The sequence below is a fragment of the Rousettus aegyptiacus genome, unplaced genomic scaffold (genome assembly GCF_014176215.1).
Source record: "Rousettus aegyptiacus isolate mRouAeg1 unplaced genomic scaffold, mRouAeg1.p scaffold_m13_p_14, whole genome shotgun sequence".
NCBI lineage: Eukaryota > Metazoa > Chordata > Mammalia > Chiroptera > Pteropodidae > Rousettus > Rousettus aegyptiacus.
In genome coordinates, this window is record NW_023416289.1 from 39,744,867 (window position 1) to 39,769,799 (window position 24,933).

Genomic DNA, 24,933 nt, shown 5'->3' on the forward strand with positions numbered 1-24,933 from the left:
GACTTTTCCTGTTGCCCCAGGAACTCCTGCATCCTTCGTGGCAAGCCACTCACAACCCTCCCACAGTTCACAAAGGTTTACAAATTCTCACTTGCTCCCTCTTAGACCCCAGGGCGATTTCTGGAGTTCATGCATTAATATAATAATAAAAATGACAGCTGATTCTTATCTAGCCCTTACTCTGGGCCAGGCTGTGTTCTCAGCATGAAATTTCATGTGTCAACTAGCTTAACCCTCACAACAGCCCACAGGGTACGTACCATTATCATCCTCATTTTACGGGTAATGACTCCAAGGCCCAGCGAGGTCGAGTAACCCGCAGGGGCGCACAGCTCGGAAGCTGCACTGTCGTTCCGGGAATTTTGATTCTGTGTTTTCAGCTTCGCCGGGGGTCTGGGCAGGAATCCATGCGCTGAGCTCGGAGAGGGAGGCAGGCGGAAGGAATTGAGAGGAAGATGAAGCCCCAGCGAAGGGAAGGAAAAGAGGGATCCCCCGGGTCGCAGGCACCGATGCCAGCACACCCGGGTACCGCGGGGCCCAGCAGGGCCAGGGGTGGGCTCGGTGTCCATACCCTAGGGGCTCTGCAGCTGCGGGGTGGGGCGCCTGGGGGACAAACGCAGCCTTACCTGTCCTGGCGCTCACCTGATGGCCAGCTTGGAGGTGGCGGCGGCGGCGGCGTAGCAAACTTTCCTGGGTCCCCCTTCACACGCCCCGCCCTGGGGATGGGGGGTGGGCGGGTGGGCGTGGGGCGCCCAGGACCGGCCAGACCTGTGGGACCCGGGGCCCCGGCTGTCTGCGGAGCCCGTCACATGGAGAAAGCAGGCTCTTCCGGGGCTGGGACGGCTGTGGGCGGCGGGATGCCTCGGTATCTGAAAACTCATAAATACCGCAGCAGCACTGGTGGCCGGAGACGCGCGCGCGGGCAGGTGGCGTCCACGAGGGTGAGCCGGGGACCGGGAGGGCGCCCCCCGCCCCAGCACCCGGCCTCTGGGCTGACGGCCGCGCCCGACTTTGCCCCGGCAGGTCCTCGGGTTGCTGGAGACCGAACTGGAGCGGGCGGGGCAGGGCTGGGGAGATGGGGGATGGGTGTGCATGTGCGGAACTGGGCGAGACTGGTGGAGATGGGGCCGGGGATCGGGGTCACACAGGGGGTCTGGAATGCTGGGGTGGGGGCAGAGGGGAAGGGACTGCTACCGGTAGGAGGGAATTCTGGGAGATCTAGGGTTGGAGGGAATTGAGGTCACTAAGACCAAAACAGAAGGCTGGAGGGTGGAGTAGAGTGATGAGGCCCCCGAGGGCAGGGTGGAACGCTAGGGACGCAGGGAATCAGGTAGCAGAAACCGGGGTCACTGAAAGCAGAGTGGAACTCTGGTGGTGAGGTTGCCAAAGGCAACTCCCGACCCCCACCCCCATTCCCAAACCAATCGTGCTGAGAGCCAGCTGCGTTAAGAACCCGCGCTCTGGAGCCAGGGCTCACAGGCTCCGAACTCCATCGCACCCGAGCTGTGCAGCTGAATCACTTGGTTGCTCATTTTTCTGCTCTGTGACACGGGGCTGCTGATCACAGTGGCACCACACGGAGGAATGCTGTGAGGCTCCCGTGAGTTAATCTATGCAAAGCGCTTAAGCACGCAGTGAGACTCAGAGAGCGTTGGCTGCTCTGTAGTGATTATTATTTTTCTTTGCTCTCCAGCATCTGGATATCCACACCCTTGAAGACCTTCTTGCCATCCTGCCTCCTCTCGGCTGCCCGATCCCCCCACAAGCCTCCCGGCTCCTCCCACTGCCCCTGACTGGACTCTGATCTCCTTCAGCAGCTCCCCTTCCCCTCTCAGTCCCCCCGCCCCACCCCACCCCACCCCACCCCATCATGTTCCCCCTTCGTCCCTGCTGGTCCTGCTGCTCCTACTTCTGTCTGTTCCTGTTTTTTTCCCTGCAAGTACAAGGGGTCCCAAAGGATCCTGGTGCTGCCCCAGAGCAAGTCCACCTCTCCTACCCGGGTAAGTGTCTGTGACTATTTCCCAACAAGGCCCAGTGGCTTGGGGGCCGAGGAATCCCACACAGACTGCTATGAGACCTTAGGTTGGTGGCTTGCTCTTCCCGAGCCTCAGTTGTCCTCCAAAGGGGCTGCTGTGGTCCTTGCTCATCGTGTCCCCACAAGGCTGCCTCCTGGTCCTCGATCAAGAGGTGGTGGTACACCTGGGTGGTGAGACCTTGGACTCTGGACCTTCCACACTCAGACTCGCTGGGCTTGAATCCCAGCTTACCTGCTCTGTGACCTTGTGCAAGTGACTTAACCTCTGTGGCCTCAGTCTCCTCATCTGGACAATGAGATAATAGTGCTGTGACCTCATAGTGAGGAGTAAATGAAATATTACCTGTGAAGTGGCAAAAACGGAGCTTGGCGCATAGCAGTGGTTCTTATATATGTTTGTTTTGGGACCCCTTGCAGCTAAAAATTACTGAGAATCACAAAGAGCTTTGATTTAAATGAATTATACCCATAATATTGGCCATATTAGAACCCCAAACCGAGGCATTTAGAAATATTTATTGTCATTTAAAATAAATAGTAATAAACTCATTCCGTATTAAGGTAAATGACATTTTTCATGAAAAATAACTATACTTTAGAAAGTAGTGCCATTGAGTTACATCTTTTTAAATCTCTTCAATGTCTATATACGGCCAGATTCTCCTTCTGCTTCAGTCTGTTATGATATGCTGCTTTGGATGATGTATATGAAGAAAATTTGGTCTCACACAGACACATAGCTGAAACAGGGAGGATTTTAAAAGGAGTTTCAAAAATTGTGGCTATTCTTTTTTGATATTACATCCAAAGTCAACACTCTTCTTTTCTTCCTTCCTTCCTTCCTTCCTTCCTTCCTTCCTTCCTTCCTTCCTTCCTTCCTTCCTTCCTTCTTCCTTCCTCCCTCTTTCCTTCCTTCTTTCTTTCCTCCTTCCCTCCTTCCCTTTCTAATTATTTTAGCTTTTTATTTTGAAATAATTTTAAACTTACAGAAGAGTTGCAGACATCGTACAGAGTTCCTGTCCTCCCTTCACCCAGCTTTCCCTAACATTAATCTCTTATATATCCATGGTACTTGACAAAACTAAGAAATTAACATCGATATTCTATTACTAACTGAACTATGGATTTTGGGGGGATTTCACCAGTTTTCCCACTGTCTTTATTTTAATCCGGGACCCCACATCACCTCTCTAATCACCATGTCTTTAGTCCCTCTGTGACAGTTTCTCAATTTTTCCTTGTTTTCCTTGACAATTCTAAAGAAGATAGTTCTTTAAAGGCTAGTTGCAATGTGGAATCTGAAATGGGATGAATGAACTGGCTTTGACATTTGCAGGCCAAGTGATCTTGAACAAGGCGCTTTGCCTGGAGGCCTCTGTAAAATAGAACAACGATAAAATCTCACCGACTGCTGTGAAAATCCGATGAGGTCACAGTTGTCCTTTGGCCTACACTTATTGCTTCAGGTGGATAATTCAATTAACCTCCTATTGGACCTTAAGCCACAGGTACTATTGTTATTCCTATTTTCAAGAGTAAACTGAGGCTCACAGAGATGAAGAGTCTGAGCACAGGTCACAGTCTGGAATTTGAACCTAGACAACTCAGGAGCCCACAGTATTTGTTTTAAAATGATAAATTTTGTGCTAATTTTAGATTTAACAGAAAATTTGCAAAAAATATGATAGAGCTTCTTCTTCCACTCATCTAGTCTCTCCTAACGTTAACATTGTACCTAACCACAGTACAATTTTTAAAACTGCTTATGTTGGGTCTATCAGTAGACGAATGGATGAAGAAGAGGTGGTACATATATACAATGAAATATTAGCCGTAAAAAAAGAATGAAATCCCGCCATCTGCAACAACATAGGTGGACCTAGAGGGTTTTGTGTTGAATGGAGTAAATCAGACAGAGAAAGATAATTGCCAGATATGGAATTTACAGAACAGAATAAACAAACAACAGAAACAAGCTCATATTTACAGAGGGCATTTTGATGTTGTCAGATTGAGGGATGGAGGATGAGTGATGGGGAAGGGGATTAAGAGGTGCAAACTGGTATTTAAAAAATAATCATGAGGCCATATAGAGTATAGCATGGGGAATATAGTCAGTAGTATTGTAATAACTATATATACTGTTAGATGGGTCCTAGATTTATCAGGATGACATGTCATAAGTTATATAAATGTCTAATCACAGTGTTGTACACCTCAAATTAATATATTATATGTCAACTATAATTAAAAAATAAAAATATAGTGTACAGCCATGCTACCCTGAACAAGGCCGATCCTGTCTGATCTCAGAAGCTAAACAGGGTCGGGCCTGGTTAGGTGTTGGATGGGAGGCCACCTAGGAAGACCAGGTGCTGTAGGCATAAAATAAATAAATAAGAGATTGTAAGCTGACAAGGTCCTTGCAATCTGTAAGGTCAACCAAGTGTTACCTTCCCTAAAAAATAATAATAAAATAAAATAAAAATATAAAAATTAAAAAAAACAGTTACATTGATATAACATTAGTAACTAAACTACAGATCTTGTTTGAGTTTCACCAGTGTTTCTACTTAGTTATTTAGTTATTTAGTATTTGGTCATTGTGTCTGCTTAATCTCCTCCAATTTGCCAGTTTCTCAATCTTTCCTTACCTTTCATGATCTTTGACATTTTTGAGGACTGAGAAGTTATTTTGTAGGCTATCCCTCATTTTGGGTTTGTCTGATATTTTCTCATGATTGGAACTAAGTTATACATTTTTCTGGCAAGATGAGAATAGATATGATATTGTGTCCTTCTTAGTGCATGGATCCGAGAGTTTAATGATGCCAACGTGGCTTGTTGCTGTTACTGGTGATGTTAACCATCGTTGCTTGGTCAAGTGGTGCCTGCTGGGTTTCTCCACTGTGAAGTTTTTATTTTTAACTTTGTCATTAATGAATATCTTGGGGGAGAGTCCTTGAGACTACAAAAATCACGTTTCTCCTGCAACTTTCGCCCAATAAGTTTAGTATCCATCGCTGGATCCTGTCTGCAACAATTACTAGCATAATGTTTGCCTAATTGTGATTTTGTAATCTTATAATTCCCTCTCTCCAACTAATTGAAATTTTCCTGTAAGGAAAAGCTGTTCCTCTCCCCTCCATTCATTCATTCATTCATTCATTCATTCATTCATTCATTTATATCTGTGTGGGCTCACAGGTATTTATTTTATTCTATGGGTTAAAACCCAATACTATATTTATTTTGCGTCTCACATGTCCTCAATTTGGCCTTTTAGAATTCTTTCAGATTGACACCTGTGTTCCTTTAACAAATCCTCCATCATTTTTTGAGTACTTCCTTACTTTCTGTCATCACAAATCATTCCAGGCTCCTCCTGTGTATTTCTCACCTCGTGCTTGGAATAGACCTCCTCTCCAAGGAGCCCTGGTTCCTTTCATTGGAGAATGGGTATTTAGGAACCAAGATCTGAGCACTAAGTTTGTTCATTGCTACTGAGGAGTCGTTGCTTCTTGGCCCTCTCGAAAACAGAGCTAGGCAATACACATATGTATGGCAATACCCATGTGCACACAACTATATCTATCTGTATATATTACATATTTCTGTATTGACCTGTGTATTTATTAAATACCATAAGATTGTACTGATACCTCTGATTTTGGTCCAACATCAAGAGCTCATTTTCACCTTCTTCTTTCCTTCGTTGTAACTTCTTTCTCCAACACTGAGAAATTTAGCTCCCACTATCTACAATATATTTAGTTATTTGTTCAGTGCTAGTATAGGCATAAAGTGGTTTCAGAATTGTTTGCCCGTATCCCTGTGAGAACATGTACCGGGCGACAGCACATATGTGCAGTCCTTTTTCTCTGTCGTCTTACAGTGCCCAGTCAAGACCTCTTTCCCACGGTTGCTTTTCTTTCCTGCACCTACTAGCTTCTTCCCACATCCTGGGCAGTTTTCATTGTTAGTTTATTTTGGAGTGTATGAAAGAAATATGAAACATGACTGTAGTTCTAGGAGTCAGGATTATACAAAAAAGATAGATTCAGAGAGACCTCCTCCCTCCTCATTCCTACTACCCCATTTTCCCTTTTATTCTACCCCTTCTTTCCCATTTGTCCATGTAAGTAATCCATCTTTTTAGTGCCTGGTGTATTCTCCCTGTATTTCTTTGGTACAAACGAGTAGATCCCTGCATATTTTTTCACATCCTCTTCCATGAAGAGTAGCTGACTATAGATACTTTAGTGTACTTTGCTTTTTTAATTTAACTGCGTGTCCTGGGCATCATTCCATAGCCATTCTTAGAGCTTGTCCTCTTTTCTTTTTGACGGCTGTACAGTGCTCCACTGTATGAGTGTTACGGAGTTTATTCAGTCACTCGCCTACGTATGGCGTCCCGCTTCTTTTTGTTATTTTGGGATTACACACGATGAGTAACCTTGTGCGCATGCATTTTCACATTGCTGGAGGAAGAACCCATGCTTTTAACATTATACTATACCTCACGGTATTTTTTAAATCTTGATTCGGTTGCTAAATTTTAAGAATTTGGAGCGATTGCTTAAAAGTCTAGATTTGTATATCTAGCTATGTAAAAACCATCCTATGAAGATTTATTTATTTATTTATCTGTTTATCTATTTATTTATTTATCTATCTATTTATTTATTTATTCTAGAAGTTGACAGATTTGGCAGTGCTAGGCCTCGCATGGAAGCTATCACCAGAGCTGAGCAAAGCCTGCCCCTCTCAGGCAGGTCAGGGTCTACAGTTTGTCACACACACCGCAACTCCCTACTGCCTTACTCTTTATAGCCAGTCTTTGTCCCCATTTATTACCTAGCTGGCCTCTAGACATCTGAGTTTATAATCCCTAGATGATACATATGTAAAATGTTTGGCACAAGGCCTGTGCATAGTAAATAATGATATTAATAATAATATATCCACTTGCTCATAGAACCCTAACCATACTAGGTACCGTTTCAAGTGCTTTACTTATATTTATTTATCTAAGCCTCATAGCAATCCCATAGAGTAGGTACTATTATTCCATTTTACAGATAAGGAAACTGAGGCTCAGAGATATAGTAACTTGCTCAAAGGAGAGCACAGCTTGGAAATGGCAGAGCTGAGATTAAACTTGGGAAGCTCTACAACCCGGGTCCTTAACTACTGAGTGTTCGAGAGCTGTTAATCATTGCCCTTGCTGTCCCCACACACCCCTTTGTGCCCGGGCCTCACCACCTAGCCCCCCTCTGCTCCTTCCTACCCAGATGAGCCAGGCTCCATGACTGTCACCTGGACCACATGGGTCCCAACCCGCTCTGAAGTGCAGTTCGGGATGCAGCTATCTGGGCCCCTGCCCCTCCGGGCCCGGGGCATGGTCAGCCCCTTTGTGGATGGGGGTCTTCTCCGGCGGAAGCTCTACATACACCGAGTCACGCTGCGGGGGCTGCTGCCGGGGATCCAGTATGGTGAGAGGGGTCCTGGGCCCGGGTGTTGAGGGGGGAATGGGGAGAAAAGTGGGATGTGGACTAGAAGCTCCCACTGGCTGGTGGCTCAGACTGGGCTGGTAACACCTTTGCTTATCTGCTTATCTGGAGTGAAGATGGAAGGCATTGGGGACCTGTGGTGAGGTGGACAGAAGGGGCATGGGTGATTCAACCCGCCCCCCCCACTGAAGATGAATGGGGTGGAGGAGACAGCTGGGGACCCCAGCTGACTGTGACCTTCCCCCTCCCCCTCAGTTTACCGCTGCGGCAGCTCTAGGGGCTGGAGCCGGCGGTTCCGCTTCAGGGCCCTGAAGAACGGGCCCCACTGGAGCCCCCGTCTGGCTGTGTTTGGGGACCTGGGGACCGACAACCCAAAGGCCCTACCCCGACTGCGCAGGGACACCCAGCAGGGCATGTACGATGCTGTTCTCCATGTGGGTGAGGCATTGGCAAGGGTGTGCCTGGAGGAGTGGGTGTTGGGGGGCGGAGTTGGGTGGGAGGAGACACCAGGACTGGGGAGGGGACTGGGGCAGGAGCTCGCGTGGTTCTGAAGGGACGAGGGATGAGACTGGCCGTGGGGATGGTGGCTCGGTTACTGCCCATGTTAAAATCCCTTAGAGGTGCATGCGTTGGTTTTCTCCTCTGTATCATTATCTTGAGTCAAGAGCAGTCCAGAATTCGCAGGGCTGTTTTGATGACTACATCAGTTGACATTGCCTGGCATGTTGTAAGCGCCGTAAGTGCTAGTTATTATCATTGCTGTTGTGATCTGAGGGGACAGGGAACCACATGGGTGTGAAGATTGGAGCTGATACAGTTCAAAGCCTAGACTCTGAAATCGGACTCTCAGGGTTTGACTTCCAGATCCTCACCAACCTGCTCTGTGACCTGAGTTCCGCACCTACCTTCCCCGGGCCTCAGATTCTCCACGTGAAATGGGGATACTAATAACAGCACCACCTCAGAGGGTGTTTTGAGATTGCGGTGATCAAGCATGTGAAGCATTTGGATCTGTGCCTGGTGTAAAACCAGTACCAGCCTCTGTCCCTCTCCATGTAGTTCTGGGAGAGGATAAGGCGGCAGCAGAGATGGGGGCTGCCTGGATCCATGGGGGTGTCAGGGACCAGAGGTTCAGGAAACACTTCTAAGCACACACGTGGGTGGGTGTGCAGTAGTGACCAGAGAAGAGGGAGGGCTTGGACTCCAGTGGTCGCCCAGCCCGCACCTGAACAACCAGGTCTCTCAACTCTGGCGAAAGCAGAGCTAAGCCGGGGTGCTCACTCCACCCCCACCCCCACCCCCCGCCCCTGCGCAGGAGACTTTGCCTATAACATGGATCAGGACAATGCTCGGGTCGGGGACGAGTTCATGAGGCTCATCGAGCCTGTGGCCGCCAGCCTGCCGTACATGACGTGCCCTGGGAACCACGAGGAGCGCTAGTGAGCCGGGGCCTCGGGGTGGGCGCGGGCTGCCGGGATAGCAGCCCTTCCGCGTGGCCTGACGGTGGGGGGATGGGGTGGGGCGGGGGCACCTAGGCCCTCCCCCCATCCTTTTATTTCCTTTTATCCAGCAACTTCTCTAACTACAAGGCGCGCTTCAGCATGCCGGGGGACAATGAGGGCCTGTGGTACAGGTAACCTGGGGGAACTGGGGGATGGGCCTCCCTCCCCTGCAGGATGAGAGATGAGACCCTATCTCTGACCCCTGCCCTTTGACCCCTCAGCTGGGATCTGGGCCCTGCGCACATCATCTCCTTCTCCACCGAGGTCTATTTCTTCCTCCATTATGGCCGTCACTTGGTAGAGAGACAGTTCCACTGGCTGGAAAGAGACCTCCAGGTAACCTGGGTAGAGGTCCGCTTTTGCCTCTGGGACCTGCCTCCCCTCCCCTGTCCCCTCCCCTGCCTCTCACTACTGGCCTTTCTCTCTAGAAAGCCAATAAGAACCGGGCAGCCCGGCCGTGGATCATCACCATGGGTCACCGGCCCATGTACTGTTCCAATGCTGATGTGGATGACTGTACCTGGCATGAAAGCAAGGTGAAGACCTGCTCCCCACGGGCGAGGGGCCAAGAGCCAGGTGGGGGTTGGCCCAAGTCATCCTTACCTCCTTGCTCTTCCTGCCCAGGTTCGCAAAGGCCTCTTTGGCAAATTATTTGGATTGGAGGATCTTTTCTACAAATACGGTGAGTGACCCAGGGAACTCCCCAGCCTCAGGTCCTACCCCCATCTCTCCTGGATTCAGGGGCCTGATCCCTACTTACTCTGTCTCAGGGGTCGACCTGCAATTCTGGGCTCATGAACACTCATACGAGCGGCTGTGGCCAATTTACAACTACCAGGTGAGGCTCAGGGAAGGCTGAGGGCTCATGTGGCTGGTGTCAGGGGACCCGGGTCAGACCCTCAGGCATGGCCTGGTGTGACGCACCCCTCCCCCTTGTCCCCTTCTCCAGGTGTTTAACGGCAGCCAGGAGATGCCCTATACCAACCCTCGAGGCCCAGTCCACATCATCACCGGATCTGCTGTGAGCAGGGAGGGGAAGGGTGCCTCTGGCTTCTCTCGTATTGAGGGTCAAACTTGTACCAGCAAACTGAGTGCCTTGTGCTTCATACAATCGCTATCACTAACTCGATCCTAGAGCTTAGGGACACCTACCTAGTGACATGCCCATTGTCCAGATGCTCAGACAGTGAAATGCTCATCCAAAGTCACAAGTTCTGTAGGTGGCAGGGTTTGGGAGCTTGCCTGGGTCTACTAGATCCAAGGACAGAGGGCTTATTGTTATTATTGTAATTAAACTCCAGGCCTTGTTCACGCCCCACCCGCTTTCTCACTAATGGCCTTTTTCTATTCCAGGATCCCACATGTATTTAGTTACCATGTTGCCTTAGTCTCCTCCAATCTGTGACAGTTCTTCAGTTTTTCCTTGTCTTTCATCCTGCAGATATTTGCAGACCCCTGGCCAGGTGTTTTGCAAAATGCCCCTCAATTTGGTTTTATCTGACATTTTTCATGCTGAGAATCGAGTTGTGCATTTGGAGGAAGATGGTCACAGAATCAATGTCGTGTCCATCTGAATTCATCATACTGTGAGGTCATTGTGCCTCATCCCCGGAGGTGTTTCTCTGAACCACCTGCTTACAGAGGTGTCTGCTGGACTCTTCTATTGTAAAGCTACTATATCTCCCTTTTTAATTAATGGGTACCTTGGGAGAAATCCTTTTAGACCATGCAAATGTCCCATCTCTCCTCAAACTTTCACCTGCTAATTTTCAACTCCATTGGTGTGTCTTGCCTGCAATAATGAATAGTGTGGTGTTTTCCTGGGTTCTTCTATTTTCCTCATTCCTCCTAGATTTTCAGTTAGTTAGTTATTGATTTATATACATGTAGACTCGTGAGTAATTATTTTATTCTGTGCGCTACGATACAATACTTTTATTTCTGTTGCTACTCAGGTTGCTCCAGCTTTGGCCATTGGAAATTCTTCAGGTCCGTCCCCTGTTCCTTAGACGTACCCTGTCATTTCGTGAGCATGTCCTTACTTTTTGGCACTGTACAGTGCTTCAGGATCATCTTGTGTTTTCCCTGCCCCCCCCCCTACCTTGGAACCAGTCACTTATGCAAGGAGAGAAGGCTTATTTTTTAAGCTGATTCTTAGAAATTAGTGAGAACTCCTCGTGATAAAAATTCAAAGAGGGCAGGAGGCGAACACTGGCCATCTACACCCCTTCTTACTTCCACTCTCAGTCATTCCGTCCCTGGGGTGGCATTTAGAAATGTTCTGTGCATGTACTGAGTAATTGTCTGGATAGAGATGTGTTACTGCATCACTCACTGTTAAAAAGCAACTTGGATCATGCTTCACACATTAGAGGTTCTCAGCCTTGGTGACAGGGGAGTTTTTAAAACTCTGATGCCTGGAATCTCTGAGAGTGGGCCTGGCAATGCATGGCCCTGTGTTGTCACATCCCCAGCAGAAAACAGAATGTTTTCAGTACCAGATGGCTCCTCAGGCCCCCATAGGCGATCACTATTCTGACCTTTATCAGCAAAGATTAGTTTTTCTCTCTAATTTTAAAATCGTAAATGATTTCAGACTTACAAAGACTTTCCATATCCGTTTTACTGAGATCTTTCAAATGTGAACATTTAAGCACACTTGTTTTAATATCTCTGTCTCTGTCTTTCTCTGTTTCTCTATATACGTCAGTATGTATATCTCAGTATACACACACACACATTTCATTGTTATTTCAGATCCAATGAAGGATAAGTTGCAGAAATGATGCCTTTATGCCTCTGTTTATATTTCCTAAGAAACAAGGACTTTATCTTATCGTATAATAATCAAATTCAAGTAGTTGGCATCGATAATATACTATTATCATCTAACCTGTGACATTCAAATTTAGCCAGTCATTCCATTTGTGTGCTTTAAATCGAATCAAAGATTTTTTTCCCTAGCCCAGGAGCTAATCTAAGATCAAATGTTCTATTTTGCTGTCTTGTCTCTTTAGTTTCCTTTAATCAGAAACATGTCTCCACTCTTTCTTCATTTTTCATGACCTTGAAACATTGGAAGAGTACAGCAAGGTCGTTTTGTAGAATATCTCTCTCCGTTTGGGTTTGTCTGGTCTTTGCTCATGATTAGAAGGAAGTTATGCCTTTTCTGTAAGAATACACAGAAGTGATACTGTGTTCTCCGGGCATCCAGCAGGAGGTGCATGGTATCTCTTTAACGCCTTTAAGTCTCAGTTTCCCATTGTGTAAACTGGTGTAGATCTGTCTCATTACTGATGATATTCAATTTGATCGCTCTGTTAAGGTTGTGTCTTCCAGGCCTCTCGACCATGCTTATTCTCTTCCCCTTTATAATTAATAAGTGTCTCCTGGAGAGGTACTGTGACACTCTGCAAATACCTTGTTATTTCTCAAACTCTCATTAGTTTTACCATCCATCGATTCAGTCGATTATTACAATAATGGCTGCAAAATGGCGATGTTTCAAGCTCCCTCATTTGCCTGGCGTTCTCCTGTAGGGACGAGCACTCCCTCTCCCCCTGGCATTGTTGATTTTAAAAAGCTTCCTTTGAGGGTCTACTGTGCAGTGAGGGTTGAGACCCACCAATTTCTTCTATTCTGTGAATTGCGTCTCCCCTTTAACGATACATCTTGGCTATCTTTCTGCATCACCCTGCTTTGTGACAGCTACACTATAATTTACTTAAGCGATCCCCACTGATGGGCATTTGGGTGGCTTCCAACGTAGGGCTTTTACAGAAAATGCTGCAGTGGACAGTCTTGTACAGCCATGCACTTTCTAGAAGACCCGGGCACAGGACGCCTGGCTGAGTCAAAACACTCAATTGTGAACATTATTGAGAATGTCATCTTAACTGATTTTGTCTTCCTCGGGGGCAGCAGGGTCCTGGCCTGGCAGATTGTTTTCGCTCCCCTGCGGTCCTCCTGGCCTGGGGTCTGAACACTTCTCTCTGGCAGGGCTGTGAGGAGCGGCTGACCCGCTTCACTCTCTTCCCCCGGCCCTGGAGCGCTGTGCGCGTGAAGGAGTATGGGTACACGCGGCTACATATCCTCAACGGGACCCACATCCACATCCAGCAGGTGTCCGACGACCAGGTTAGTGAGGGACACCCAGTCGCCTACCTGAGAAGCCAGGCACGACACGCTCTGGGGCCAAGTGCTTAAAAACGTGGACTCCAAAGTGAGAAATTCCAGGTTCAAATCCTGTCTCTGCTCCTTACCAGCCGGATGACTCTGAGCGACTTACTGAGCCACAGGTTTCCCATCTGTGAAATGAATGCATTTAAGTGTTTCCAACTCACAGGATTATATGGCGGTGGTGGGAGGGGGGCACATTGAATGACTTACTATATATAAAGTGCTTAGAAAAGCTTCTAAAATATCTTAAGTTATATAGGTATTTATTAACATGAAGTGGGAGAAGAAAAAGGTAGGTGGTGGGAAGCAGATAGAGGGAAGTCAACATGATGTGAGTGTACTCCTGGTGGCTTAAGGTTAGATGGACTCAGATAATCATGGCTCGCCTTTCTTTATTTTAGTCACTGTAACGTTAAAATAATGATGATACTGTGATTTGTTGAGCACCTATCGTGTACCAGATGCTGGGCTAGATGCTCTATATCCAATAGCACTTTAGTCACCACAGCCCCACGGGACGGGAAAGTAATATTCCCAGGGTCACATGACCAGAAGGTGGCAGAGCTGGATCTAACTAACCCCAAGGACCATGCTCTTTTTATTATAAACAACTACCGCTTATGGAGCGTGCGTGCGCCAGGGGTGGGCTTTTGTGTGGATTGTCTCATTCAGTTCTCCCCAGTCGATAGAACATAGAATTTGGGCTCAGGGCTGGCTCACATCCTTCAGGCCACGTGGAGAGGGCTGCGCTGGGATGCAGGGCGAGTTCTGTCTGACTCCAAGTTCTAGTAGTGACAGCCTGCACTTACACGGTCCTTCCAGGTGCCCCCTCCAAATATCTCATTCAATTCCCACATCTATGAGGCAGGTACTGTCACTCTCATCTGTACATTGCACACGAGGACAACAGAGGCTCAGACGTCTAGCAACTTGACCAAGGCTGTTTTTGTTCCTTGCAGGACGGGAAGATTGTGGATGACGTCTGGGTGGTGAGACCCCTGCTTGACCGGATGCTGTACCTCTAGGGACGGAGCAGCTCTCATCAGGAACTCTGGGCCTTGCTGTCTTGGCCGGCGTGGCCAGACCTTGCCCAGGCCCGGCTGGGGAGTCAAGGCGGGCCTCGACTCCTCTGCCTTCCTGAGGCCCCTCGTCGGTGGATGCGGCCCTGAGGGAGCTGGGGCAGCCCTCCCCTCCCGGAGAGGTGGGGGTCCCCACTGGCTGTGTTGGAGGGCAGGTGCAGACACAGACGGACACAGGCGGGTGGCACAGCCCCGCCCTCCTGCATAGCATTGCCTGGGCGGGGCACCCATGGGGCCTCAGGAATAAAGAGGCTCATGGCTGTGTCTCTGTGGACTCGGCACTTCTGCTGGGAATGCCTGCTGGGGCACCCCATCTCCCGTCTGCCGGGGCGAGAGGTATCACCTGCCCCAAGTCAGCAAGGTGGGCATGGCCATCATGATACCACTCTCCAGCAGGTGACGTCGGTGACTTTCTCCTCCTTGGCTGGCCTTCAGTGAGCCAGTGGTCCAAAGGGTGCTAACCAGTGTCCTTTTGCACCTCAGTTTCTCAGCCTGACACTGATTTACCAAGGAAGCAAAGTGTTGATGCCTGCCTCCCAGCTGGGGTGGTGACGAGACAGGTGCTCGCACACCTGTTGTGTTCCTCTCTTCCCTCTTTCCTGTCTCCCGTCTTCCTTTCGTTTATTCATCCACTATTTATTGAGCACTTTCCACGTGCCAGGCCCTGTTCTTAGTACTGAGGAGACAGCCGTGAAGAGGACGGAGATCTCTCCCCTTGCGGAGCTGACATTCTGTCTGGGGTGTTGGACTGTGAACACAATAAATAAGTAAAATGTGTAACAGGGTGTCACTATTTAGTGATAAGTGCTCAGAAAAAGCAGGGAAGGGGGATGGGAAGTAGGGGAGGCAGTTGCAATTTTTAGGAGGATGTGGTCAGGGAGACCTCCCTGAGAGGGTGACATTTGATCTGAAGGAGTCTGAGGGAGGAGCCACACGAGGAGTCACGTGGGTGGTGCTCCAGGCAGAAAAACAGCCCGTGCAAAGGCCATGGGCAGGAAGGTGCCCACCGTGTCAGAGGGTCAGCGGGGAGGCCAGTGTGATTGGAGCAGAGGGAGAGTGAGGGGAAGATGAGGCCAGGGAGGTGATGGGGGCAGAACACGTGGGACCTTGTGTTCCATGGGGAGGACTTAGTCCTTCATTCTGAGTGAGATGGAACCACAGGAGGGCTCTGGGCTGGTGACAGACATGATCTGACTCTAGGAGTCCTGGGCAAAGACTGAGGGCTCATCTCCAGGGAAGCCGGCGAGTTCCAGTTCTGCAGGCTGACCTCATCACGCGTCCATTGTGCCGGGCAGTGTCAGCCTCCTCAAGTCTTGCTGTAGGGACAGTGCCCTGACTCCTTGTCCTCTGAGCGCCCTCTCCCCAGCTCACACGGGCTGGGACCTTCTTACCTCAGGACTCAGCCTTCCCTGACAACCTCAGCTAAACTAAACGCATTCCTCTCCGTCCCGTCCTGTCCCTCATTTCCAGCTCTTAGCTTTCCACAGTTCCCATTGATTTGTTGACTGATCATTGTCAGTCTACCCTGCTGGGTTGGGGGTGCCTCTGAGGGAGGAGCCCAAAGCCATCTCATTCATTCCTGGGTCTATCGCTTCCACTGCCCCCCAAGACCCCTCTCGGGCTGGGCTGGGGCTCTGAGCACCCCCATTCCAGCCCTGTCCATTCTAGGCCATCGCTGTCTGGGGGTGGATCCGTCTCCACCGCTGAACTGTCAACCCAGGAAGGCGGTGTCCAGGGCTTGCTCCAGCCCAGCCCAGCACAAAGTAGATGCTTAGTAAATATTTTTTGCCTTAATGAAGGCTGCCACATGCCAGGCTCCGGGCAGTGCCACGGATAGCGATGAATCAGCTCCAGTCAGGCCACGGTTACCCAACACGGGTGACATGCAATGGGGGAATGCCACAGAGGGGTGCACCAGGCCCATGAAGTCACCAGCTGGGGAGTCATTCATTGCATGGTGTGGCCAGACCGAGCAGGTGCCCGTGTGAGCCTGGCATGTTCTGTCCAGCTGGGCGAGGCCCCGAGCGTGCCGGGCGGTGGGGTCCACAGAAAGCGGAGGCCTGGCACTAGAGCAAGACTGAAACTCGGTTCAGATCTTAGCTCTGCCGCTTCCTGTGGGCCACGGAGTCACCAGCCCTCTCTGAACCTCTTTCTTTATCTGTCATTAAAGAATGGTCATGCTTCATGGAGTCACCTTGGGATGAAATGAGGTAGAAAGCCTTGGTGGCACCCTCGGCTGCCCTCCCCACGTTCAGTTGCCCTCGACTCCTCTCCCCAACAGAGTAGATTCTGTCGGCTCTGTCTCTGGAATCTTCTAGAATTTGTCCTCTACTCACAGCTGCAAGGCCCTCACCCTGGCGCCTGGTGCCGACCACCTGATCTCTCGCCTGCCGCCGGGTCTCCCCCTGCTCCCATGCCTGCCCCCACAGTCTGTTCCCCACACACAGTCAAAGGGACCTGTGGGCACCTGTGTCACATCATGGCCTTACCTTGCCTGAACCCTCCCATGAAAGGAGAACCAGAGTCCTCCCTGCGGCCCACCCCATGCCACCTGTGCCTGATACCTCCTTGCCTTTGCCTGGCCCTAGCCACCCTTGCCCACTTTGCTCCAGCCTCACTATCAGGGTACCCTCCCAGGTCTGCACTGGCTGCTCCCTTGGCCTGGGAGACTGCTCCCAGCTACTCACACGGTTCCCTCCCCACCTCCCCTCAGGCAGCTGCTCAAATCTCACCTTTTCAGTTGAGACTTCCCTGGCCACCTGTTTAAAACAGCAACCCTCCTGCACCCACGCCCACCTCCCATCCCCTTTCCCGGCTTTATTTTATTTCAGGCCATTTAGACTTCGTGACCTACTAAGTAGATACAGGTTTAGTTATTTATTCTTTATTTCCTCCAACAGAATGTAAGTTCCTGGGGTGCAGGGGTTTCTGCTGGTTCTGTCCACTCTCACGGCCCCAGTACCCAATACATAGTAGTCGCTCAGTAGCCATTGGCTAAATGGAGGAAGAAAGGGGAAATGCAGGTAAAATATTTAACACGGCACCTGGTGCCGAGGAGCACGTAACGAGTAGAAGGGATGATGACGATTTAGGTGAATCAGATAAAGGCCCAACCCTTGGGGCTCCCACTGCCAGCGTGCAAGAGATAGGCACGTACGGCTGGTTGTGACACCTGAGATATGCGACATGCACGGCAAGTAACAGGTTGCAGGACTGAAGACCCCGAGGCTTCTGGGAGGCTTTTGGAGGCTATGCAGATGCCTGCCTGACAGGATGGGGGCAAGCGCTTCCATAAGGGGCAGCGGGGCCCCAGGTGGAGCATGCGGGGTGTCTGGGGGTCGCTGCAGAGACAAGAAGGGGGAAGCTGCGGGTCTCTGGTTTCATTCACTAATCATGTTCATTTACTAAAGTCCTTCATTGCTCAGGTCATCCAGAAACGGTTTCTGTTGATTGTGACTAAGAATCATGAAAGACCTATGCGCTTACTGTGATGCAAGCGCTGGAAATACTGTGGTGGCCCAGATGACATTTGCCCCCTCTTAAATTACCGCAGGGGAGGTAGAGAAGAAACACTGAGAACATACATATTATCGCCTGATAACTCCAGGTGGTGATTGGAGCTGTGAAGAAAATACGCTAGACTTAGCGTAGGAGAGTAAGGTTGATTTAGATATGGTCGGTATCCAGAGAAGGCCTCTCTGAGGTGACATTTGAATCAGAAGTTAGAGAGTTGGTCAAAGCAAAGACCAGGAAGAGTGATCTAAGCAGAGGGACCAGCAGGTGCAAAGGCCCTGAGGTAGGACTGAGCCTGTGCGTTTGAGAACCAGCCATGAGGCCAGGGTGGTTGGTGTAGAGTGAGTAGAATTACCAGGTGAAATATGGGATGCCCAGTTAAGTTTGAATTTCAGATAAATAATAAATACATTTTTAGTATAAGTACGTCATCAGTATTGCATGGTATATACTTATACTAAAAAAATGATTTAGGGTATATATGAAATTCAATTTTCATTCACCATCTTGTATTTTTATTGGCTAAATTTTTATCACAACCCTAGGAGTGGGCCAGGGAGAAAGCAGAGAACGGAGGACATGAAGAAGGCAGAATGTTTCTCTCTGGATCTCGCACGTATGTTCGTAGAGACAGGATGCTCTTTGAGTTTTGCGGGAGCCTCTGTTATATGGGGTCCCTCCTTCCTGGGCAGCGTCGCCTCCTCCCAACCTCTTCCACCCTTCCAAGACCTCCCTCAGGATCTTTGCTGCTTCTTTTCAGTGAATGTAATAAATAATTTCTTTATTTTTCTTCAGGGGAGAAAGTAACACCGTCATTGTTAAATAAACAAATGCAAACCGTGCAATATCAATCAATCAATCAATCAATCAATCAATCAAGTAGAACTGGAGATTTCCCAGCTGTCCCATTCCTAACAGCTTCTAACTTTGAGCATTTTAATAGTTTTCCTCATAAACTTTGATTTTTAAAAAAATGTGGATACTACTGTGCTCGCTTTGGCAGCCCATGTACTAAAACGGGGGTGATACAGAGAAGATTAGTGTGGCTCCTGCACGAAGGTGATGCACAAATTCGTGAAGTGTTCCGTATTTTTCATTCGGCGATATGTACAAATATTGAATCATTATGTTGTACACCTGAAACTAATATAATGTTATATGTCAATTGTATGTCAATTAAAAAAAAAAAGGAAAGAAAAGAGTGTCATAGGATATAGGCGGGTTTGTTACCTTGAGTCTCTCACCCACTTAAATTAACGTGGGCATGCTATCATCTCTATTCTGTTTTTCCTCCTCAGTTTTTAAAATGAACTTTAGTTTTGAAACAGTTTTGGATTTACAGAAAAATTTCAAAGGTAGTACAGAGTTCCCCAAAACCCCACATCCAGTTTTTCCTATTATTAAAATCTTAACCATAGTATAAATACATTTGTTATAATTAAAGAACCACTATTGATACGTTATTATTAACTGAAGTCCATACTTTATTCTACTGAATTTTAAAAACGTTTAATTATAACTTCATTAAGATATAATTCAGTACAATTAACTTCACCCTTTAAAAATGTACAATTTGAGAAGTGTTGACAGATGTGTATTCCTATGAAACCACCACCACAATCAAGATTCAGAATATTGCCGTCACCTCCAATTTCCCTCCTGTCCCCTTGCAGTTAATCCTTCCCCCTGCCCCGCAGCCTCAGGCAATAACCAATCTGCTTTCTGTCACTGTAGATTTACCTTTTCCTGAATGCTGTGAGTGGAATCGGATCATGCGCAGCACTTTGAGATCGGCTACTACTTTTGTAATTCATCCATGTGTCCTGCTTATCAATAGTTCCTTCCTTTTTATTGCTGCTTAGTGTTCCAGGGAATGGATCTACTGCAGTGTATTTATCTATTTACCAGTTGATGGACCTTTGAGGTTGTTTCCAGTTTGGGGCAATTATGAAAACAAGTGATGTGAACATTCCTGTACAAGTCATCATGTGCACATAGGTTTTTGCTTCTCTTCAGTAAATACCTAGGAGTGGGATTGCTGGGTCCTGTGCCTTCTGCATTCCTTTTTGGCTGCGTGGATGTGTTCCATGACACATTTGCAGCTCTGCTCACTGCCTTCGTTTATGTCACATTATTTATTCATTTATGTGTTTATTATCTATCTCTGGAGCATTTGTTCTCTGCGAAAGAAGAAAAATGGTAAGGCGCCTAGACCCTGAAGCCAGGCTGCCTGCGTGGCTTTGGAAAAGTAACTTAACCCCTCTGTGCTTCAGTTTGCACATATGTAAAATGGAGATAATAATAGTGCATAGGGTAGTTGTGGGATTAAATGAGGTAGTATACATACGTAAACTTAGCACAGGGCCTGCTATATAGAAAACGCTTATAGTAATGCTATCTAGAATATACTGTCACATAGAAAATAAAGGTTTGCAGTTATCATTATTCACTGTGCTTGACGTATAGATGGCATTCGATGAATATTTTTCTTGAACAAATTTGAGCAGTCTTTAAAAGCATTAGCTTTGAAGTCAGATTTCCTGGTTAAAATTCCAGCAAAGCCGCTTAGAACTGGCGGGACTTTGCTCCACTTCCCACCCTACTTCCATGCCTCAGTTTTCTCATCTGTTAAATGGGGCTAAGGATCCCATTTTATAGATAAGTGATGGGGATTAGATAAGATCATTCAGGTAAAGTGTTTAGAGAGGGTCCGGTTTAGGAAGCAGTGAAAAAATATGGGAGCAACCTAAATGTGCCAGCATAAGGGCATTGTTAAGTACCATAGGGTACACCGACGATAAAAACGCAATGATGATTTTAAAAATGCGTACTAAAATAACACTAATGATGAACAGCTGCACACTTACACCCTTGTCGATATCTTTCTCTTCCTTTAAGAACAGTTCCTAGAAGTAGATTTGCTGTTTCAAAAGGTAGACAGCATCGATGAGTCGATGGATATTGCTGAAGCCTGTCTGCCCAGATAGCAACCTACAAATGGGCTGTGAGAGTGGCTGTTATCTGGTATTTTCATTAGCACTGATTCTAATATTTAAACGATATTTTTCTAAGCGATGAAAAAGAAAGGATCTGTTTGATAGTGTTAAAGAACAAAATTCAGCCGAGTGAATTTGAGGATCTAATTGGCTTTGTTAAGAGATTCATGAATTGGGCAGCATCCCATCTAGCAACTAGCAGACTGCTCGGATGAGTTGTAGAAAATGGAAGATTTCCGTGCAGAAAGAGGGTGGGACAAAGAAATTAAAAGAGTGGATTATTTCAGGCAAGGACACAGTCCCTTAGGGGAAGGCAGGGGGTCTTATCAGGCAAATTACCTCACTAGTGTAGATCAGGAAATTCCAGACTGATTGGTTTAAAATTCCACTCCTGGGAGAGGCTGAAACTGTAATTAGGTTAGTTATTAAGTGTTAGTTTGGTGACTTGGCTTAGCAAAATTGATTCCATTTTGACTCTTTCTTTTTCTTTTTTTAAACAAAAGCAATTTCATGTTTGCCAACTCCAATTTTTTTATTGGCTGTTTGTATTTCTAGTTTTGTTCATGTCCTTTGCCTATTTTTCTATTGTATATTCACCACTTATATTAATTTGTAAATGCTCTTTACATATGACAGACAGGAAGTTTGCTTGCTACCCATATATTGCCACTTATCTTTTTTTTTATTTTAAAACTCTGATGAGTTTAATGGTGGTATTGTATATTTCCATATCAGCTAGTACAACTTATATCAAGTTTTATACTTATTCCTTTTTGCAAAGCCATCATATTCACAAAGACAGAAATCTAATAACTGGGAAACCATAAAACTTCTGATCTATACTTCCAGATTTGTTCGATCGTGATACTTCTCATAAAGATCTTCAGCATACCAGTTTTGCCTCTTCCAGACAGACGTTGTTATTCTATCTAAGTGTTTACTCTGGGTTTTATTGCAGAACACAAATTCTCTCAAGCATCTTTTTCTTGCAGTTGACTTTTTCCATGATTTTCTCTTATAACTGGACTTCCCCCTTAGCCAAAGGCCAGAATGAAGTCAAAGAAACATGTAGACAGCGGCTTTTAGTCTTTCTCTTGCATTTCATGAACTGAAGTATGTTGTGGTTCTGACTGGTAGCTTCAGGACTTTTAGAAGCAAGGGGCCACTCTGTTGAGGATTGCTGCAATATGACCACATGTCAGATTACTGGCAAATGTGATAAGTCTGGGAGCAGAGGAAACAACTGAAGTCTGAATATGACTAAAGTGTCAGGTGGACAGTACAGAATTAAGATAAGCATTCTTGGCACAGCTTCGATAGGCTGAAGATGCCTGATATTCAGGGGCCATAAGACTCCATTATCTGAGCCTGTTGGAAACATGGCATAGATAGACTTACTCCAAGCAGAATTACCACAAACATTCAATTCCTACAAAATGCAATAGCTGATGCTGCTCTCAGGGCACTAGCAAAAGCAGGGGCAGCCATCTTGCCACTCTGCCCTACAGCACTTATCTTTTCCCTTGACATACTAAAATGCATCATTTTTAGGATGTCAAATCCTCCTTACCCTCCTTGCCCATTTCTGTCCTTTAGGGTCACCTCTTCACCTCTTCACCACTACCTCCAGGCAGCCCTCCGATAGAAGGCTTTTTGAAGGCTGATTTTTTTTCTCCCAGGGCCCGGAAGTAGGAGGGCCTGATCCTCCATCCTGAGGAAGCTGATCTTTCACCAGGCTTGTTCCAAGGTCTTTGATCTCTGAGATCCTCAATTAAATTACAAGGGCGCTTCCTTTAACATGGGTTTTAGAGTCTAATACTCTACAATTTGTGCAGGGCATTGAAGAGGCAAAGCCACACCTGGCCCTCCTCCCATCACTGTGACCTGAATAAAGTGCCATCATCTTAGTTTCTAACCTTGCTTAAAAAATAAGACTCTGTAAGGCACAAAGATTTCAAAACAGCGCAAAATCAAGAATGTTTAATGCTGGCGTGGATACTTTAAGAGCATATTTTCTCTGAATGCTAGTAGGAGCGTCAATTGGATCCCTGTAGCTTAATTTGGCTATGTGCGTCCCTGGCCGTGGGGAGGCAGCAGAGGGCAGTTAGCGAGTGCCGGGGAGTTAAAGTTGGGGCTGAGCCCTGGCTCTGCCCTATTAGCATGTGCGACTTTGGCCAAATGAAGTTACTTCTCTAAGCCTTAGTTTTCTCCTCTGCAAAACAGGGATAATCAGCTCCTGTTGTTAAAATTATACGGCTTAGCACCATGCATGGTGCATAGAAATGCTGGAAACATGGAAACCGTTACTATTATTAAATCATAAAGATGTACACTTCCTTTGACCCAGCAGTTCCATTTGTGGTAATCTATTCAAATTAGCGATGTGCACAGATAGTTAGTTCCTTGGATTTTTTTTTTCGAGGAGGATATTATTTATAATAGCAAAGTATTTATCACAGCTTAGATGTTCAATAAAGAAGAGTGCTTAAACAAATTAGAGTTGATTGATAGAATGGCATCTTATGTAGCCATGAAAACTAATGGTCTTGAAGAATACTTAATGACATGGAAAGATACTAGTGATATTTATAATCTTGGTTTAAAAATTTACGAAGTTCTTTATAAACATGTTTCTGATTTAGTTTTTTAGAAATAGGTAAAGGTACAGAAAAAAATGACTCATCATGCAATCATTCATTCATTGCTTCTGCAGACATTAATTAAATGTCTACTATGTGCTAGACACTGTGCTGGGCATAGGAGGTGCAATAAACATATAAGAGTATCTTCGAGGAAGAGGAAGTGGAATTGTGACTCATCCAACCATTCATTTAAAAAATATTTGTTAAGCATCTACATGCCAATAGTGCCAGGGCACTGGGCATGCACAGCGAACAAAACAAAAATCGTGCTCTCATGGGGCTAAGATTTCAACGTGAGAGACAACCAAAAAACAATAACTACAAATAGCTATTTAGTATGTTAGAAAGTGATGTGAGCAACAGAAAATAAGAAAGAAAAAAAAAGTAAGGGGTTTAGTAGCATGTGAGAGGGATGTTTACTGCTTTAATTAGGGTAGGCAGGAACAGCCCCACTGATAAGGCGTCATTTGAGCAAAATTCTGAAGGAGAGGAGGGAGGGAGCCATAAGGATACCTGGGGGAAGAGTCTACTCCAGAGGAAACAGTCAATGCAAAGACCTTGAAGTAGGAGAGCACCTGATATTTTTCTGGAAGAACAAAGTGACTGGAGCCCAGTGAGTGAAATCATAGAAGAGGTCGTTGGAATTTAGTTTATGGGGTTTGGTGTGTGTTGTTTGTTTTTCATATTTTCATATATATCTACTTTACAAATTAATTACTTTTTAAAAACTTATTAAAAAGATTTAGGTCAAATAGTGTCTTGGTTCCTTGGTTCCAGGTTAGGTTCCAAGACTCATACTGACAGACCGTCCTCTAAAACTGTGATGCCAAATCACCACTCTAGGCCTCAGTTTATTTGTAAAATGGATATCAATAATACAATCGGGTTTCAGTGAGTAAGCACTTGGACAGGTGTCTGACACATAGTAAGTACTTAAGAAGTGTTTCTAGCCATTATTGCCCGTTACTGACTTCTACCACTAACTCCTTTCGGGGAAAAGTGGAAAAGACTGTTGCAAGAGAAAAGTTATTTCCCCTTTAAGAATCGGAATGGGCTGGGAGCCAGCCTCCCTGCACCTTTTCCAAATTTCCCAATCCCAGCTTGGCATTTTCCGCCCGACGGTCTCCGATTGGACGATCTGCACCAATCAGAGGCTGGAGCGGGCGCTGTCCGGCGCCCAACTCCGCCCCTGAGTGGGCCCTGCCCCCTGCCCTGTCAGCCCCGTTGCTATGGGGACTGGTGGGCGGTGAAGGGGGAAAGCCCCGGATGTTCGTTGGGGATTCAACATGGCGATGGCAGCGGCCGCGGTGGTAGAGGCGCAAGAGAGCTGAGGGCAACGCGAGGGTGCGGAGTTTCGGGCCAAGCAGCTAGACCGTGAGCGACTGCGGCGCCAAGTCGGTAGGATAAGCGGTCTGGCCAGGGGATTGGGATGAGCCGAGCGATGGCGGTGGGATAGCGTTTACGCAAGTAGGGG

General features: G+C 47.0%; 2 protein-coding genes, 1 non-coding gene and 1 pseudogene across 6 annotated transcripts in view; 3 read left to right on the forward strand and 1 right to left on the reverse strand.

Annotated features, from left to right (window-relative positions):
• The first annotated feature begins 450 nt into the window (after window positions 1–450).
• ACP7 (acid phosphatase 7, tartrate resistant (putative)) lies at window positions 451–15,088 on the forward strand. 4 transcript variants are annotated; one of them, XM_036231624.1, is made up of 13 exons: window positions 451–525; window positions 1,694–2,000; window positions 7,330–7,530; window positions 7,804–7,986; window positions 8,864–8,987; window positions 9,119–9,181; window positions 9,272–9,386; window positions 9,479–9,586; window positions 9,675–9,732; window positions 9,821–9,888; window positions 10,000–10,071; window positions 13,050–13,187; window positions 14,189–15,088. In XM_036231624.1, the coding sequence occupies exons 2-13, from the start codon at window positions 1,871–1,873 to the stop codon at window positions 14,252–14,254; spliced, it is 1,326 nt and encodes a 441-aa protein (XP_036087517.1). In that variant the 5' UTR covers window positions 451–525; window positions 1,694–1,870; the 3' UTR covers window positions 14,255–15,088. The 4 variants fall into 4 exon arrangements, with proteins under 4 accessions (XP_036087517.1, XP_016020795.2, XP_036087518.1 ...); XM_016165309.2 differs by lacking the exon at window positions 451–525 and adding an exon at window positions 830–941; XM_036231625.1 differs by lacking the exon at window positions 451–525 and adding an exon at window positions 830–941 and having other exon boundaries at window positions 7,804–7,959.
• Window positions 15,089–18,808: 3,720 nt separating this feature from the next.
• LOC118611528 lies at window positions 18,809–18,915 on the forward strand. The gene has a single exon (XR_004954491.1). It is a non-coding gene; the product is annotated as a U6 spliceosomal RNA (small nuclear RNA).
• A 2,739-nt stretch (window positions 18,916–21,654) lies between these two features.
• On the reverse strand, window positions 21,655–22,305 carry LOC107520950 (annotated as a pseudogene).
• A 2,395-nt stretch (window positions 22,306–24,700) lies between these two features.
• PAK4 (p21 (RAC1) activated kinase 4) overlaps window positions 24,701–24,933 on the forward strand; it is a 42,247-nt gene continuing 42,014 nt past the window's right edge. Inside the window, exon 1 of the mRNA XM_036231630.1 lies at window positions 24,701–24,857. The gene's annotated coding sequence lies outside the window, so the exon portion shown is untranslated. The remainder of the gene's footprint in view (window positions 24,858–24,933) is intronic.